The sequence below is a fragment of the Oreochromis aureus genome, linkage group 7, assembly GCF_013358895.1.
Source record: "Oreochromis aureus strain Israel breed Guangdong linkage group 7, ZZ_aureus, whole genome shotgun sequence".
Taxonomy (NCBI): domain Eukaryota; kingdom Metazoa; phylum Chordata; class Actinopteri; order Cichliformes; family Cichlidae; genus Oreochromis; species Oreochromis aureus.
Genome location: NC_052948.1, coordinates 7,327,401 through 7,345,648, shown reverse-complemented (window position 1 = coordinate 7,345,648; position 18,248 = coordinate 7,327,401). Strand labels below are relative to the sequence as shown.

At 41.0% G+C, this 18,248-nt stretch overlaps 2 protein-coding genes across 5 annotated transcripts in view; one reads left to right on the top strand and one right to left on the bottom strand.

Annotated features, from left to right (window-relative positions):
* The window catches only part of furinb (furin (paired basic amino acid cleaving enzyme) b), a 114,511-nt gene extending 113,380 nt beyond the window's left edge, over positions 1 to 1,131 (bottom strand). For 2 of the 4 annotated variants that reach the window (XR_004200641.2, XM_031759059.2), the window contains exon 1: positions 651 to 1,131. The gene's annotated coding sequence lies outside the window, so the exon portion shown is untranslated. Of the gene's footprint in view, positions 1 to 271; positions 475 to 650 lie in introns of those variants that run through there. The other 2 variants (XM_039615474.1, XM_031759066.2) reach the window with 2 other exon arrangements.
* Positions 1,132 to 1,628: 497 nt separating this feature from the next.
* On the top strand, positions 1,629 to 17,491 carry accs (1-aminocyclopropane-1-carboxylate synthase homolog (Arabidopsis)(non-functional)). The gene is given in 19 exon segments (XM_031759046.2): positions 1,629 to 2,774; positions 2,884 to 3,638; positions 3,712 to 3,771; positions 3,897 to 3,967; positions 4,115 to 4,184; positions 4,875 to 4,941; positions 5,545 to 5,642; positions 5,761 to 5,838; positions 6,047 to 6,147; positions 6,645 to 6,734; positions 6,842 to 6,887; positions 6,998 to 7,139; positions 7,508 to 7,650; positions 7,759 to 7,912; positions 12,056 to 12,127; positions 12,130 to 13,674; positions 13,818 to 14,020; positions 15,604 to 15,795; positions 16,134 to 17,491. Coding segments are annotated over 16 exon segments (2,907 nt in total). The 5' UTR covers positions 1,629 to 2,134; the 3' UTR covers positions 12,450 to 13,674; positions 13,818 to 14,020; positions 15,604 to 15,795; positions 16,134 to 17,491.
* Positions 17,492 to 18,248: the final 757 nt, after the last annotated feature.

Below are 18,248 nucleotides of genomic sequence, written 5' to 3'. Positions count from 1 at the left end.
TATACAGTGTTTGACGGAGACTAGCGCACTGCTTTGGTGTTTTTCACCCCTGCCAGACAAACAGAACTGCGTGAAATTCACTACAGCTATCTTCACCTCACACAGATAAATGCACTTGATGAGCTTTACTCACTATTAAAGAGTGTGCGCGCAAGACAGGCAGAGGACAGTGGAAAACAGACTGTAAATCTGAATTAACCGAGCCAAATGTGACATTCTGCAGAAAACAGCACTGTAAATACAACAGTTAAGGACAATCGTGTTATCTTACCACCAATAAACTTCAGCAGAGGAGCGCGTCTGAGCAGAGCTGGCCAACTATGTCACTAAGCCATGTCTCTTCCAGTAAATAATTTTTTTTTAAAGAGTCCCCTGTACTGGTTTTAAAAAAAAAGAGAGAAAGAGAAAGGAGAGAAAAAATTGTTTTCTAGACTGGAGAAGCATTCACCTGACTGGGAGGACTGGTGAGCGCTGTTGGCAGCGCTGGCGGAGACTGCTGAAACGCTTTCCGCTAATACTCCCATTGTTCCCACCCACTCTGGCACAGCTCCCCTCCCAGCTTTGAACACATCAAAAACTCACGGATTAAAAAAAACAAAAAACAAAAAAACTAGCAAAACAGTAAAGCGGCTGTCAGCCGTAGGAGTTACCTTAGCAAGTCAAACACCAGTGAGGACCGAGACGGCATGCCTCCTCATCCTCCCTCCGTGCGGAGACTCCCATTCCTCCTTCTGCGGGTTTCACTTGCAACTTTACATCTAACCTGACGCTGTGCGTCCTTTACTCGGTCCGGGAGATTAATTACAAGGCTACCCGCATGCACCCATCTTCACCCAAAAGTGCTCAATTCAACTATCCCGTCTTGCTTGTCATTCTACAGCAACTTACAGCCACCATGGTTATATTTTGCCAGTTAACTTCCACCGTCGAGCCCAGTTATGTCTTCAGAGGCTTCTTCTAATAGGTTTAAGTCATTTCACGTGGTTTGTTTGCTGGCTGGAGTAGTGCTGGTTTTAATTTACACACGTACAAATTAAACAGCACGGACAGACAAAGGGGAAAATAAGCCGCTACGTGCCAATACAATAAAGCGGTTCAGGATTGGATGAAAATGACAACAACTTGCCACTAACCCTTTTTTCCAGGAAATACGTCACGTTTAGAGCGAGTGGCTTATCGTGTGCGCTTGATGTGTATCGTTGCAGTCTCCTAAAGGGGCGGGGCCAGCTGTTGTGTACGCTCGCCTAAAGTCACGCTAATCCATTTTTTTCCATTCGACAATAGCAGGTTAAATAAAAATATTCGTCTCATCATATTATTTTTACTTTTATGATAACCTCGGCAGTTAAAAGTATAAATAAATATAAGAATGGTTACAGTAACGACTAAACAAATTGGATGACTGTGTCAAAATTATGCCTGTTTTAAGCTACACGCTCCGGGACACGACTGTATACAAAACACGCATCCATGCTTTAAGGCTGGCTTGATTTGTACACCTGTGTGTGACTGCCATCTCCTGGATATGTACTGAACCTACAAAAAAAAGAACAAAACAGCAGTGGAACCGGTAGAGGGGGCCATAACACAAAGCTCCCCGTTTGAGTCTGACTCGCATGGTTGCGTCTACCCCGTTACAGCCTGGTATAAGTGAAAACCAGCCCGCTTTCAGCAGCTCCAGCATTATAACACGGACCAAAGTTATCCCGGAATAAGGACAGCACGCATGTGCCGTCAACCCGGATGTAGATATCTTAGTGCGCGTCTATTCCCCGTTTCTCCAAGTTATGACAACATTTGCTGTGAGAAAGATTTAAAGATCTTAACCCTAGCTGGACAAACCTTTGCCGCCCCAAACCTGTCCAAACCGGGTTAACCATCCGTGACATGTATCGGGCTACGTGGATGTCACATGAGAGTGACAGAAATGAGTGTTCTCATTTCGGAGGGCTGCATTTTTGATTTAAGGTGAGAGCACATACAGTGAGTTGGTATAACCTACACTTTTACTGCATGAGTAATGCATTTAAAATCCAGCGTGTGTCGGCGTGCCTGAAGTTGGCCTGACAGAGGCCGGCTGCTCGTTTTCGCTATCATCATCCCGTGTTGCAGAAATCCTCCTCTAACTTAGACGATGGACTTCCGCGGCAGGAGGCATGAGCGAGGCAGCAACTGGACTGACCCGGAGATTGTGGAGCTGCTCCAGCTGTGGTCCGACGAGTCGGTGCAGATTGAACTGGAGAGTTCACTGCGCAACCAGCGCGTGTTTGACCGCATCGCCCACATTTTGCGTGAAAAGGGCATCTACCGCACAGGAGACCAGTGCAGGGAGAAGATTAAAAAGATGAAGCTGGAGTACCGCCGCATCAAGGACAACCACAAAATGAGGTCTTGGAAGTTTTATGATGTGATGGACAGAGTGCTGGCGAATCGGCCGGCTATTACCTACTCCTCCCTAGGCGGAGCTGTCATAGCTCAACAGGTGTTCCAGAGCTCTGGGGCACCTGAGGCATACCTGCAAGGAGTGCCAGCGGGCTCTTTTGGTCCTGCTTCCTCCGGTGGGTTTCTCTTTGGCCAGCCTCCAAAAGCTGGAGATCCGCTGGATATCAAATGTGAAGATGTGGAGGAGAGCATGCTGAACTCCGGAGAGGCACCGCCTGAGATGTACTACGGTTCTGGAGATGATCAGGAAACTGATGGGCAGTCTCTACTGGAGCCAGAAGACACCCTGGGCCGAGCCGAGAGCACACTTAATACAAGAATTTCACCTTCAGGTTGTCAGCCGATAACTATTATCATTATTGTTATTATTAGTTAGAATCAGCATATGTTTATAAAATTGATAGCAGGCTAAAATCTTATTTCTCTTCTTTACATTCTCAGGTTTTAGTGACCTGAACATGACTGGCTCTGCTACAGCCACCACCTTGGCTGCTGGTGGTCCCGTGTCACACGACACATCCGACGAACCCAGAAAGGAGGGTTCTCGTCAACAGACCTCAGTGAGACAGAGGAAGCGGCGCCGGGGTGGTAAAACATCATGGTGCCATGGGGGCGGTAGATGTGGTGGTCAGGAGAGACTGGATAAAGCCCTAGCCAGCTTCCTGAGCTGGCAGCAGTCTGCAGAGGAGCGTCTCCTCTCACTGGAGGAGGCGCGGCTGGAGAGAGAGCTGCAGGCGGAGGAGCGCAGGGAGCAGCGGGAGGAGAGGAGGGCAGAACAAGAGCGTCAGCATGAGCTCCGCCTGTTCAGCATGCTCACGGGGGTGTTGCTCGCTGTCAGAGAGGGTACACAAACCACAACACAAAGCGACCCCGCCACCTCACCCTTAGCTCGTTTTTCAGCTTCGCTGATGACAACGCCTGCCCCCTCTGCTCCTTCATCTTCATCCCAGCCACCTCCAGAAGCTCCCACGACAGAGTCTATTTTTAATCAGGAGACAAAAAAGTCACAGCTCACATCTGTCAAGGCCTGCAAAATGTCTCAGAATGCTTTGGAAACACTGAGGGGTGAGGAAGGTCCCGGCAATAGCGTCTACCTGTCTGAACGTGGTAATAGCATCCGACTCCATGAAGGTATTCTCCAGGAGGGCTACATCCAATATGGAATGGACCGGCACCATGATACAGACAACCCTGATGTAAGAGAGCACAATGTTGTAAACACCAGTTACAGATGCTTAACCGTTTATTAAAAGTTGCTTCTTTTTCCAGGGTATCATCAACATGGGGACCAGTGAGAACAAACTTTGTTATGATCTTCTTCATAAACGGGTAAGATAAATATTAGATTCAATACAGTCTATGATGATATGTCTATGGGCATTTACTTGTTATTACTTATTATTATGAATTATTCTGCCTGTTCCTTGACAAAAAAAATTCCTTTTCTGCTACAGCTGACCAAGCCTGACATGCTGCACATCAACCCATCCTTGTTGCAGTATTCAGACTGGAGGGGGCACGCTTTGTAAGACACTTAAATGCACATTTATTTTTAATCTTTTTTTAATGAGGATCACATTTGTTATGTGACTCATGGTGAAGTTACATTTTTAACAACAACCTTTCAGTGTGCACATTAACCCTCTGACCTTTCCGTCTCGCTCTTTCTCAGCCTCAGGGAGGCAGTTGCAAAATTCCTGACTCACTACTGTTGTTCTCCAAACCCATTAAAAGCTGACAACGTGGGTATTGCTTTTATTATTGAAATAGTATGCACTGTAAGTAATATATGAAATGTGTTTAAGACAACAGTCACAGCCAGTTGAATATGTAAAAACCTTAGTGTGTTAGGGGAATCACATTAATAGCAAAGATAAAACTGGAACTTTTTATTAATCAATCTCCTTGCAGTAAGCATAACCCTGAGGACTTTATACTCTTTTGTGCACAATGCCAGGGAGCTATATTGCACAGTCCTATATAATGACTGCCTTAAATGATATTTACCCTTAAGATAATAAAAATTTGACACACAGCATACAGGACAAAGGGTAGAAGATGTAATAAATCCCCAGGTTGTGTAAATAAAGTCCTCGTCTTGTGACTCATAGTGATGTCCAGCAAATAACATAATTACTGACAAATAAGCCTTTATTCCACTTTTATACTAGTGCTGCAGAAAATGCTCTGGATTATAGCCTCTCATTTTTATAAAAAATGAAGGCAATTGAGTTGAATGCTTTATTTCACTAATGATCAAAAAATGTCAAACACTACAATTGAACTGACAGCATTTCAGTTTCACCAACTTAATTTGCCCTGGAATGAGTAGCTGTTTTAGTAGGTGGATTAATTTAAAGCACATTTATCAGGACTCCTTCCATGCCATAATTGTGTCTTTCATAACACAGTGGATTCCTGTGTTTGTCCAGGTTGTGGTGATGAATGGCTGTGGTTCCCTGTTCTCATGTATTGCTGCAGTCATTTGTGATCCTAAAGGTGGGTTCAGATATGCTTTGACGTACAATTCATTTAATGCATCCATATCTGTACCGTATGAATGAAAATGTGTGCGTGGTAGAGAGGAAGTCGAGTCCGTGTTCCTCTTTTGCTTGTATAACAGATAATGGGAAGGATTACGCAGACTTATTTTAAAGAAAACACACAGCCACATAAATTGCACATTCTGTTTACCTCTGCTGGCGGAGGTTCATTTTAAGCAGCGCAGTGAATTGGTTTTGCTCAATCACAACATTAAAAATATCATGAGCCTCAGAGTCAGCTGGTATTTACCTATTTACTGCCTACCTGACTCACTAAGGCAGAGTGAGTCAGTCATTAGTGGGATGTTTTTGGCTGAAATCAGCAGATGCTTTTCGTTGGGAATTTTGGTTCCACGTTAGCAAAGGAAATGACCAGTAACAACCCAAAATAGTACCAGATATGGCTCAGTTAGCATTTGCTGTGCAGTATATACACCCATCAAAATACAATATGATACAGATTCTATGTGCACATTTAGTTATTTGTATACTAAAATCAAAAGTAAGATGATAAAAAAGTGCATATTTTAACCTGTTTTGTGTGTTTTTCTTCCTGTAGATGCCATCCTTATTCCGACTCCTTTCTACGGCGTCATCATTGAAGATCTTCATCTGTATAGTGATGTAAAACTCTTCCATGTTCCCCTTGATTGTGAGGTAGGAAGGCACAACCCAAGTTACTTGCAGCATTTTGCATTTGAAATGGATGTTTTTGTGCACACTGGAATGTTATGCCCCCTATTCAGTTGGGCTGCTTTTTCTTTTGTTTTTAAAGGCTGATGGCAAAGATAACCGACCCTTCCGCCTCACTGTAGGGAAACTAGAAGAAGGTCTGCAAAGAGCTAAGGAAGAGGTAACTTGTGAAGGCATGCTGGTTTGAAATAGTAACATTTAAATGTTAAAAGAAAGACAAAATTACTCGAGCAAAATTCTCAGTGTAGATAAACACCTTGGATGCTTTATTCTTCTCAGAGACTTTTTTTCAGTTTATCTCTAAAGACTGTGAAGATACAGTGTAGCAGTTCCTGTTTACTTCCAGTTGAACCTGCCATTTCTTTAAGGGGTTGACAATTCGCGGCGTTATCCTGATGAACCCCCACAACCCTCTGGCTGAAATCTACAGCCTGAAGGAAATGATTACCTTCCTGGAGTTTGCCAAAAGGTATGTTTGCCTCGCTATTATCTCACACTGTGGCCTAACGCTGTAATCCTCTTGCTCGACATTCCTGTGGTTCCTTTAAGCGCTTTGCCAAGTCACTGCATATAGGTCCTACTGTGATCTGTTTTATTTTATGACCGAGAGCTCTGTCCCGTGTGTGGAATATCAAACGTTTTTGACTGCGTTTTACGACCTCTCTTAATCACCAGCATATTGTCAAGTGCAGCCATGTGCCAAAGAGACTCCTGCATCATCTATTGTTTTCTAAATGATCTTGCCAGAGTAATTCCCTGCACAGACCCTTCCAGGCGCTGAGCTGTTGTAACCATAAACCACAGTGCTTTTACAGTGACACTGGGCGTTGAAGGAACCATTTTACATTTATGTTGCATTTTCCTTGTCTTAAACATCCATTAAGAATATAAAACCAGGCCTTATTATTGCTGCACTGAAAATATGTATATATTTATGTTATCTTCCTGTCCCCTTTCCTGCTTTAGAAATGCTCTCCATGCCATTGTAGATGAAGTGTACATGCTGACAGTGTTTGATGAATCTGTCACCTTTCAGAGTGTCCTCAGTGCAGACAGGTACTGCGTGAACCTAACCTCCGCATGATTAGTCTGTTAGACCTTGAATCATCATAACTGCTGCTGAAGACATCCACTTATCTCATAATGATGTGCCCTTATTTCAGTTTGCCCGACCCACAGAGGACGCATGTAATGTGGGGAATGAGCAAGGTATGTGCTGTACAGAGGCCTGAAAGTGGAAAACTGTGAGACTTTCAATAACCGTATACACTGCTTTCACAGTTCATTATTTTTCATTGACTTTGTCATGTCCTTTCTAGGACTTTGCAATGGCAGGAATCAGAATAGGCACTTTATATACTGAGAACAGAGACCTCGTGGAGGCTTTGGCCAAATTGGGCTCTTTTCATGGTGTCCCTGGGACTACCCAGCACCAGGTTGCACAACTGCTTCAGGACAAAGGTGAGATCTGAGCTTTTTGTGTTCTTTTGCAGTCACACTGCTGTTGTAACATCAGATTTATCAGAAAAAACACTTGGAAAATAATCCTAACATCAGCACAATTTGGACAAAACAATTCAGCACTCTTTACACAAAACAAGCATTTTGTGTATACCGGAATTTATATTCATAAATGCAAATTACTTTTGATGCAAGCATTTTAACAATTCCACTGTTCTTCCTCGTGCGTTCCATGCTCTCAAGAAACACGAGCCTCCCTTTTTTGCTTTCTGTGATATGACAAGCACAGTATGGGGCTTCTGCTGCAGAAAGACTTGTAACATTTAATTTACACTTGCCGACTGTCACTTGGCATTCTCGTGTTGTAGAGTGGATCAATGAGGAATTTTTGCCTGAGAACAGACGCAGGCTGAAAGCTGCGTGCAGCTACATGACTGGAGAGCTGCTCAGTATGGGCATCCCGTTTCTAGACAGGCCTGCGACACTCTATGTCTGGGCTGACCTTAGAAAGGTAACAAGACCAAAGTCGAATTAAAATGGGTTGCATATGAACGCAACACTCTTCTCATTCTTTTGAATTATGTTCTTTAGAATTGATTTGTGACTTCTGTTTTGGTAGTATCTCCAAGAGTCATCGTTTGAGGAGGAGCTGTCTCTGTGGAAGTGTTTCCTCAGGCACAAGGTGCTGCTGAGTTGTGGCCAAGCGTTCTGCTGTTCAGTGCCCGGGTGGTTCCGCATCGTCTTTGCAGACCAACAGCACCACCTTCAGCTTGGTCAGTACCAACAACACTCGCAGTGTCTCTTGGCCAGGCTGTTTATGCCCTCTCAGCAGTTCACGCACTCTCTGTTTTAGTAAGAGAAGTGAGCCATTAGCACCTGACCAGATTTGTTGGTCCAAAGAAGCAGTAAAGAACCATATGTGAAACACAACCTAATGAACCTAATAAAGATTCTTTCTTAGTTTTTCCAGCACATTTTAACTTAGGACATCAATTATGTTAAAAAAAAAGAAAAACAAAACTTTTGTACACCTATGTTGTTCACAGTGCAAATGGATAATGACACAAAGAATACTACAAAAGCAACCCAAGAGTCTTTCAAAGAAAAGAAGAAATGAGATTGAAAGAAATGGGATGTTCTTCAATGGCCAAGTCAGTGATCTAAAATGAACCCAACAGAGCAGCTTTTCAGTTCCTTAATTTAAAACTGAAAGCAAAACACCCACAAACAAGCAGAAAATGAAATTGGGCAGTCCCCGACTGCAAGCACTCCACCCAATTATTAGAAACAATCTGCTTATTTTAAAATTTGTTTATTTTGTCCAATTACTTTTGAGCCTCTGAAAATTTGGGAAAACGTATACTATGTATTTCATAAAAAGTTAAAGCAATACTTTTGTTAAATGCGTTTATGTAAAGGTAAAGGTCTGCACTTCATTCACTTCTTGATTGTTTGGTCTAAAATCCACATGTCATGGTATACAGAAAAAAAGTGTCATTGTCCAAAAAAACCTAACTGTACACACAGAATACTCTACAGGAAGGCTGAGTACAGTTAAATAAGGAGAACTAGGCACATAAAATGCGATCCTTTAAAGCAGGGGTGGGGAACTCCAGGCCTCAAGGGCCGGTGTCCTGCAGGTTTTAGATATCACCCTGGTTCAACACACCTGAATCAAATGATTAGTTCCTTATCAGACCTCTAGAGAACTTTGAGACATTTAAATCAGCTGCATTGGATCAAGGACACATCTAAAACCTGCAGGACACCGGCCCTTAAGGCCTGGAGTTCCCCCACCCCTGCTCTAAAGAATGCTACACATGAGGTTTCAAAATTATGCTACAAAATAAAAGTAAAAAAATAAAAATTTAAAATCAAACATCACAGTCACCAAATTCCATTAGAAAAATAAAATAATAACAAAATACAAACATCCCTAAATCTTTAAAGCAGCTCTTTACAGTGGACTGATTCTAAGGTAAGATTAGCTGTTATTGCACTGAGGGAGGGAGAGTAAAGGTCATATCCTTTAAAGTTTACCAGAAATTCCCTGCCCAAACTCTTTGCTTGTATATCAGTCCTTGGTCTATTATGAGAAACTGAGAAATTTGTCATTTTAAAGTCACCTTAAAATCCTTCCACACTTTATAATAGTTAAACACATGAAAATTGCTCCTCATTCTTGCTCAACATTTGTAAAAATGGAGATAAAATTCTTCATTCATTCATTTTTCTCATACTATTTTTGAGATAGTGTATGCAGAAAGTTCTTGGCTTGATGTTAACCTCTATGATTCTAAAAGAAGAAGACTGAGTAGCAATGTTCCCTCTAATTTTTCACGTGTCTGAGCGAACACACAAACTCCCTGAGCGATCCCTTGGACCACTGTGAGCGACATCAGACGTGTGCACTGTGGTCACGCCAGCATCTAATCCATCCAAGTTACATGGTGAAGCGAGATCATTCAACTGCAGACCAGAGAACAAACGACGGAGGCTCCAGAAAAGTGCAATCAAACGATGAGTTTATTGACAACGGAGAACAATCATCAGTATATGGCCTGTTTGCTCTGACAAAAATACACTGAGTTCTGGTTTTATAGCATAGAGGATCACACCCCCACATACACGTCAATACAGGTCAAAAATACATTATGTCCAGTCATTGTTTACAGACAAGGGTACATCTTGTACATCTCTAATAACTATGAACAGACATATAACTTCTCTTTTGATAACACCTTCCTTTTAAGGTAATAACTTCAAGCTTCAGGGCCTCTAAGGGCTAATAATGGACCCTCGTCCTCAATCACTAAGTAGACAGAATTGGCGCAGGTCTCAAATAAGAAGCAGAAGACACTTGGGCCTTCGCTCAGGCCTGCTACTAGATTTATGTGTATTGTAAGCATGCATGCAATTAACCTGCTATGTTCTCATCTTCCCTCAACATGTATCACCTGGACACTCTCACCAGTGAAGCTTAAAACCCTCTTGGATAGAACATCAACTCTAAACAAGCACAGATATGCAATGTGTATAAAATAAACTAAACCTGTGAATAGAATGAATGTGATGACAAACATATTCAATGCAATATGAACCCTGTAAACAATATTACTGATAAAATAATACTGTAGAACATGTTATTAATGCATTTATCATAAGGCAGAGTATATGGCAGCAATAAAAGAATCTCTAAATCCCAACAATGGTTTATTAAAATAATCAAATTACAGCATTTACATTTATGTTAGACTACTTTTAATTAACTGCTTTAGCCCACTTACAATGAAAGTGTAAAAAATCCTGTTCATGACCTGTGTAGTATGTTAACACTATTGGAAGTAAAAATAACTTGAACTCCAATTTTGAAAACACAACTTTCTTTCTTTTTAAAAAAAGCTCTGACTTGTATTATGAGCCTGTGGTCTGGGAGAGAGTATATAATGACCAATGCTGGGCAATTAATTATATAGTTACTTCTTCAAAAAAGTAACTCAGTTTGGCAAACAACAAAGATTTTTGCAGCTATTTTTTTAAAATGCAGCCAAGGCATTTTAAATAAACATTTCAAACTATTTACAGAACAATCAGCTGTTCTACATCAAATCTGATGCCACACAAATTATTTGTGCCACTCCAAAAATAATTTCTGTCCACTATGAGATAAAGGAGAACAACAGCCTGATACCTGCAGGCCTGACAACAGGAGATGTATCACTCCTGTAACACCTGTAACATTCAGTACTCGCCTCATTATTCTGACACACAACAAAACTACACTACACACTAACTACACAAGATTTGCGCTAAACGTCATAATCTCTCACATATCAAAAGCACCGCCGTCAATCCTAAAACTTCCCCGTTTCTTAACAACTAGATGCCACGTTGCCATATCATTTTTTGATTGGTCGACATGGTACTTTTTGGACGAATAGGAAAGGGAGAGGGGTGGAGTTTGTTTTTGCTCACAGGCGGAGAGCGCTTTCGACTCGAGCCTTTTTCTTATAAAACGCCGTTTTTACCGTTTCTTCCCGCAGTAAATATAAACAACGACAGTATTCAGGAAGAAAACCAAACATTGCATATATTTTTTTATCACAACTCTGGTTTTACGTGGCCTATCAACACAATTTAAAAACTGGTATAAAGTCCACACATTTTCTGTCAATTGTTCCGTCTGTCCTGCTCACATCTCCAATGGTTGTACACGTTGTCATTAACGTGGCTTCACTCCACATCAGCCACGCCGCTTTGCCAGCTAAAAAACCGGTGTCGGCACATAAGGACGCTGTCATAGCCTGTCAACGACGTTGATTAGCTGCGTATATACGAATGTGAATCGCATTATTGGCTGGACTTTGGGATAAGGTGGCGTCGTTCTAATACAATATGGGAGCAGCCAGTCACTCACTGACTAACACTGCAAAACAGAATTGTTAAAGTATTAATTTTAATTTCAATTCAGGTTAATTTTTTGTGTGCATCACAGATTTTCTGTGCGCAGAGACCGTGCCAGCAGTGCGCAATTGCGCACGTGCGCAGCTTAGAGGGAACATTGCTGAGTAGTCTTTAATGAGCTAATCAGTTGATTTAAAAAAACCTTAAACATCCTTTAGCATTCTAGTACACTTTATTTCATGGGCAGCTGATATCTTGTAAATTATAATAGTAAAGGCTTTAATTGTAAATATTTAATTGGTTCAGTTGTTTTTAAATCTACCACAGTTATACTTTGTTTATATGCTATTATTTTTCAAGTTTACAGCTTTCTGGATTGAATGTGTAGAATGCTTTGTCACCCTTTGCTTATCTAGTATAAGTGATTAGCACATATCTGTTATATAATTTATTCATTTAAAGGTTTGTTGTTGTACTGACTTATTTTGTCACTTTGTTTTGTGGTTTTTCAGGCCTTAAGCGAATTAGAGAGGCTTTAAAAGAAACTGAAGAAAAAATGAGAGTCCCGGATATCAAACAAACCAGTGAGGAGAGCCAAAGCCAGTAAAAAAGGACAATGCAGGTTCAGACAATGCTGCTACTGTCAATCCAAAAGCCTTACCCGAGAACAATTCATCAGATCAGCTGAAGGAGAGGGATAGCCCTGTTCCTGACACAGGCTCGCTGGCCACTGAAGACTGCCAAGCCTCTAAGCCCGCAGAGAGTCTTGACACGCTGATCGGTACTCTCAGGCATCAGATCCGTTCCTCCGATTGGCTGGAGAAAAGCACTCCAGAGCTGTCTGCTGGGGAGGACCCAGAAATTTTTGATGTGTTCAAGGTCCTGCTGCAAAGAGCCAGAAAGTAAGCTTAGGATTAAACAGGCACGGATGTAGCTGCCAAATTTCAAGAGGCAGTACTTAAGCATCCCTCTTGCTTCCTGTGTTTATGGTGAAAAGCTTGACACAAACACCTGACACAAGGTCAGCTCTGATGTCTGTTTTTGAGGAATGAAATAGCTGAGAGCAGGTTAAAGAGAAGTGAAGAAAAAACCCGGCCTGGCATTAAGAACAGCACGGATACTTTTCTGTATGCGTCTCGAGGCCTTATTGTTAAGCTGAGAAGTGGATTTATTTGCTGATATTCTAAGTGGGTGCCAAATATAACAACCAAAAATCAGACGTGTCCTAACATCAAACACTACAGATCTCTTTTCTTATGAATTGTAAATTTTTCTTATTATCATCTTACGCGGTTTATTTTGTCAAAATGAATTGTACTTGCTGTAAAGTTAATAGTCCACAAATAAATACAGGAAGTGTTATTTATTTTCTTGACTGTTATTCATTTATAGTAAGTAGCCTTTAGCTGGAGATGTGTTATTTTGTGTGCTCTTTGTTTGTTTCAGTGTGACATTTTCTTTTGTTCTTTGGCATGGGTGGGCTGTGGGTTCTGTTCCGTTGCTGCAAAGGAAAGTGAAGGTGGCGAGAGTAAAGTGACAAACAGCGGAGATATCTGACGCTGAAGACGCTATTGGCTGACAACACTTTGTAGCCCACTGTCTGTGACAGAGAGTGGGATTTCCTTAACCGTTTCGTGATGCGTAATGACCCGACGACACCCCCCACACACTTTCTACATGACAAGGGTCTGATTTGTTTATTGCACTCGAACATAATCTCTCAACTGTTAAGGGGCTTTTAGATCGAGCTTGTTGAACCTATTCAACTCTGTTTGTTTTTAGACACATAAACTTCTGCTTCCTCAAATATTGAATGGCTGTTGCTGGAGCTTTCACTTTCTCTATAGAGCGATTCGGCAAGTCACAGTGGAGAATTCAAGGGGAAATTTCAGCCCTGATGGGTGGGAGTTTCCACTGCGATGGAGGTGGAGTTACAGTGAGGGTTTGATCTGTTGTGGTTGTAAGCATATTACCTCATATGTCAAATGAGTGTTGGAAGTGTTTGTACAGTAGTTTTGGCACAGCACTACTTCTTTTACACTTTCTTCTACTTTTCGGCAAACTCAAATCAGAGTTTAACCTCACAGCTTGGTTCCTGACAGCTTTTTTCCCTTCAACAACAACAACAAAGGTAAGCCAGGGCTTTTATATTTGTAAAGCTCATTTAAATAATCTAAATGCCAAGGTTACTTTTAAGACAGATTATCCCTCTGCTGCTGAACTTCAGCACATCCTAATTACGCTCTTGTTTATCCTCGCCCCTGTCTCTTTTAGCGGTGTCAAAATGAAGTTTCTAGAGCTGGGTGACTCGATCGGTCGCTTCAGGTTTTCACAGTCCTGTTTGGGATTACTGGGGTGCCTGTGTGTGTGCTATGCAGTCTGGACACCTTACTGGGTGAAGGACAGAGGACTGTGGACGGAGTGGAACGCCACTGAAAGCGACCAGACGAATCCTAAAGATGATATTGGCATCAACGGTGAGCCAAACGCTTCTCTGACACCACGTCAACAAATCTCTTATCTGTCTTAAGCTTTCACTCTGGGTTAGGTTAAAGGTTTGACTGACTAAAATGTGTTAGGAAAGGCAGCATATTTAATGAGACTTAAGCACATCTTTGCTGTGCTGTTTTGATAAGACGCTTCTGCTTGCTTCAGCCTTAGGAGAATTTATTTTTCTCAAGAGAGGATCAATATCAAAAGGGAGATTTGACAAAACGCTGAGTTACAGAAGAGATTCTCTGCAGCAGTAAACAAGTTTGAGCTTGCTTCTGTCCGGGTGAATTGCATTCTTTGTTAAGGCTCAGTTCTGTACTGAATGTGCTTGCGAAATCTTTAGTGAGCTAAAACCCGGTCTCTATCATTCAAATCTCATTTCGTGTCATAAACTGACATAAACTGAGTTTATGCTCTTAATAATTAATCTAATATTGTATAAGTCCTCTGCTCTCATACACAAAGAAGGAAAGCAAATAAAGGGAGATTTGTTGCTCTTAAAGTAATTGACAATATCTAAAAAAAAATAACTAATAATGGTGATTAGAAATTAGAAATGATTAACGACACCAGGAAAAAATATCAGTTATGACAACAACAAAAAGTCTTTTCCTCATGCTGAGAAGAAACTCTAATGAATGAGTGATCAGTATTAAGGTTATTAAGAAGTACCACACAATTATTAATTTACTAAAAAGAGAAAAATATAGTAAATAGCTGTTAACTGCAATAGTTCAAAGTTGACTTAAAGAGATATATTATGCTGTGTCTGTTCTAAAATTAAAAAGAACGATACTGAATATTGAGTTTCAGGTAAGGAGATAAACATATAAAGGTTTTCCCTGAACACTTGGTTTCTTAAAGTTTTCATCTCTGACATCATTTATACATCTGCTCCTGGCCGAAACCGTGTTTCTTCTCTGTAAATATTTGTACACGTTCTCGTCAAGCATCAAATCATCTGTAGTAGAATAATAGTCATTTGATGTACTTCATTTAAAAACAAACAGTGCTGGGAAATACAGTCATTTGGCAACAGCACAATATCATTTTTCTAGGTACTCTTTTAGCGCATCCCACATGTCTCCCCTGGGGGTATTTCTAGAAAAAAAAAGTATATAAGGCTTGTGACAAATTTGTGAAACTTGGTCAGACAGAAGAAAGTAGACATTTAAGAAGCAGGGGCTTTTTTCTTAAAAAAGCCCAAAGCTAATAGGCTATTACCTTTTTCCAGTGGACTCTTCAAGTGCTGCAAAACAGCAAGTATTAGATAAACGAGGACTTAATTGAATAGTGAAGTATGGACAGTTACTCTGGTGGAGTGCCAGAATAAAAGTGTAGAGGTGGAAAACAGCATAATATGTCTAAATTTAACATAAAACCCCCATATTTAATCCTAAGTGCGGTCACAGATCATTCTCTAGCAAAGGCTTTCGAGGGTAAAATAAGGGATATATTGTGGGAAGATTTGACATTGTGTAGTGCTTGTAGTGGAAATGAATGTGTAAAAATGAATATAAGTCTAGTTAACCATTCTAATTTTTGTCTGTTGTTTTGTGTCCTCCAGCTCTGGAAGCAGAGAGGGTCTTTGGAGTTCTCTCCTCCCTGATGGCTGTGAGCACAGCTGCTCTGTGTCTGGTGTTTGCCCTCTGCTGGACTTCTCAGACGGTGCGCTCCTACTCAAACACTCGCGCTCTCCTCATTGTACGAAAGGCGCTCTACCCCACTACCCTGCTGCTGTTCACCATGGCCCCCACAGGTGTGTAACATACATTCATTTCCTATGACATCCACATATGTAAACACTGTGTTTATTGGATTTCTGTTATTCTATTTCTCCATTTCCAACTGCCCTCCAAATGGCCTTTTGGTTTATGTCATTCATGTCAAGCTCTCACCTACAGAAGTTGTTTCATGTACTAGTCATTTATGTACCCTGCTGGGGAGCGCACAGAGACTTTATTTTCTTTGGAATTGCAGTTCATTATCATACAAAGTCTTTCCTAAAGCTCCAGGCATGTAATAATTGTGTGTAATACCTTTTTTCTTTTAGCAGTAATCACACTTGAGTTGACTCATTTTGCCATCTGTCTACAGGTTTCTTCTTCCTCCTGAGCTGGTCTTTTTTCACATATCAGCACCGTGAAGAAATCAGTCAGGACTTCTCCAGTCTTGGCTCTTCCTATTGGCTGGGAGCTTTAGGTTGGACCCTGCTGCTCGTCGTGGAGCCGATCGTCTTTATCGTTGAACAGGCTGTCGTGCCGGACATCCTACCTGACTTGGAGAATGCTGTGGAGCCATGCCAGATTTCCTCTCCATCTGAGGCCGACGAACAGTCTTTTAGTCAAAGTTCTCATCCTTTAAGCCCCAAAAGCAACAAGGGTGTGATGAAATATATGTCTGAATTTTGAATGGAGTTCAGAAACAAAAAGGACATGATACAGAATATGAAGCTAAATGAGTCAGTTTACACATTAATCCACACAAACTCAGCTGGCTGTGTATTGAAAGAATCCTGAAGTCAGCAGAATTGAAGTTTCCTGCTGGGCTTACTGTGGAAATCATTTTCTGGTTTGTTTTGTTCACTGGTTCACTGGTTTGTTGATTGAAATGAAATGAAAACACACTAAGGACCAATAATGTACCAACTAGTGTAATACACAACTAATGATAGGTTTGTGCCTCAGCCAGGATCAGGTCCAGGTATAAAGGGCTCTGAGTTAAGTCTACGTAAACAAGACATTCAGTTAGTACATTTATCTGAATGGTGGTGCTGCGATATATCTTACTTGATGTCATTGTAATGACCATGCGACACTTCAAATAGTAATTCTCATGTAAAAGATGATAGGTACTGATTAATGTTGACAGGCTGACAGATTTACACATTACAAGCATTTTTGGTCTGTTACATAGGTTTTTCTTTTTTGTTTGCATAGAGATTTAACTTGGGTTTATTTATAAACAGATGGGTAGTTCTCAGATATATTCGAGAGCCCATACTGTAATTTCCACTACAGCATTGTTTTAATGCAGAGCTCTATGAGGGCCTGAAGATCATGGCCATTCAGTACTTGTTTTCAGCCGTGTCCCTTATGCACAGAGACTTTCTGGTTTTCTTTTAATAGTAGATTGCACTGTAGTTGAGGGAATTCCCACTTGCAAATTCTTTGCAAGTTTTACAGTAAGAAGCTGTCATTTGGCAGGACGTGGGGTACATCTTTGAGTGGTTGCCAGTCCGTTGTAGGACTAATAATAAGAAACAATGCTCTTGAACGGTCTGCCTGCACTACCTTTCATACTGGTGGACTCTTCCCCTTTAGACTTTTGAAACACTCTCTTTTCTTTTCTTTTTTTATACCAAGTCTTTATTAATTGTGAATTTTGTTACTTTGTTGTTTTTTTTGTTCCCCATTTTGTATCTTTTTTTAATGCCTACAAAAAACAATAAAACTTCTCAGTATAACACATATCTTGTCTTTGAGTTATTTTCAGTTAATACAAGTTTTAATTTAGTTGCAAATGATTAGATTCTGTTTTATTTACACGTAGCAGCTTACATGTTTTTTAAAGTTAAATAGCAGTTGTGTGTGTATACACTCCTGTGTATACCATAGAAAAGAGCAACAAAAAAGATCTAGGTGCATATCCAAACTTTTGACTTGTACTGTAACTGTTCAACAAAACTTAGTCTGCCTGTGGTAGACTCTAGCTTTTATCCTGACTAAGCAACCCTCAGCAACTCACAGTTTAAAAAGCGTTGTTCCTTTTAGAAAAGTATCTGGATGTTTTTAAGGGAAGCAGAAGCTTGTGTGGTTGAGCGCTATGGTTCTTTGTTTGGACAGTTGCCCACCAGCCCGCGGGTCTTGAATGTGTAGCGAAGCAGAGTTCTTCCCTTGCAAATCCTACATCTGCTTCCTTTTTTGAAAAACTCTTTCATTTCTTGCATGCAGCTGCTAGTTCTGCAGAGCATTTGGGGCACCAGACAGCAAACTGCCTCCCAAGTCGTTATTTACTTTCTTTCACACCTTCCCAAGAGGAGAGGAAGCACTCAGATGCTGGACTGCTCATGTTTATGTTCTCAACCTGCCAAAGTGGGGGAGAATTAAGTGGCTCTGGCTTTGTTAATTGGGCGTTAATCAGGTGTTGCTCTAATTAAAAGGCAGTTCCGCCCTGTTGGGCCCTGGTAATGAGTTTGTTATTAAATCCACA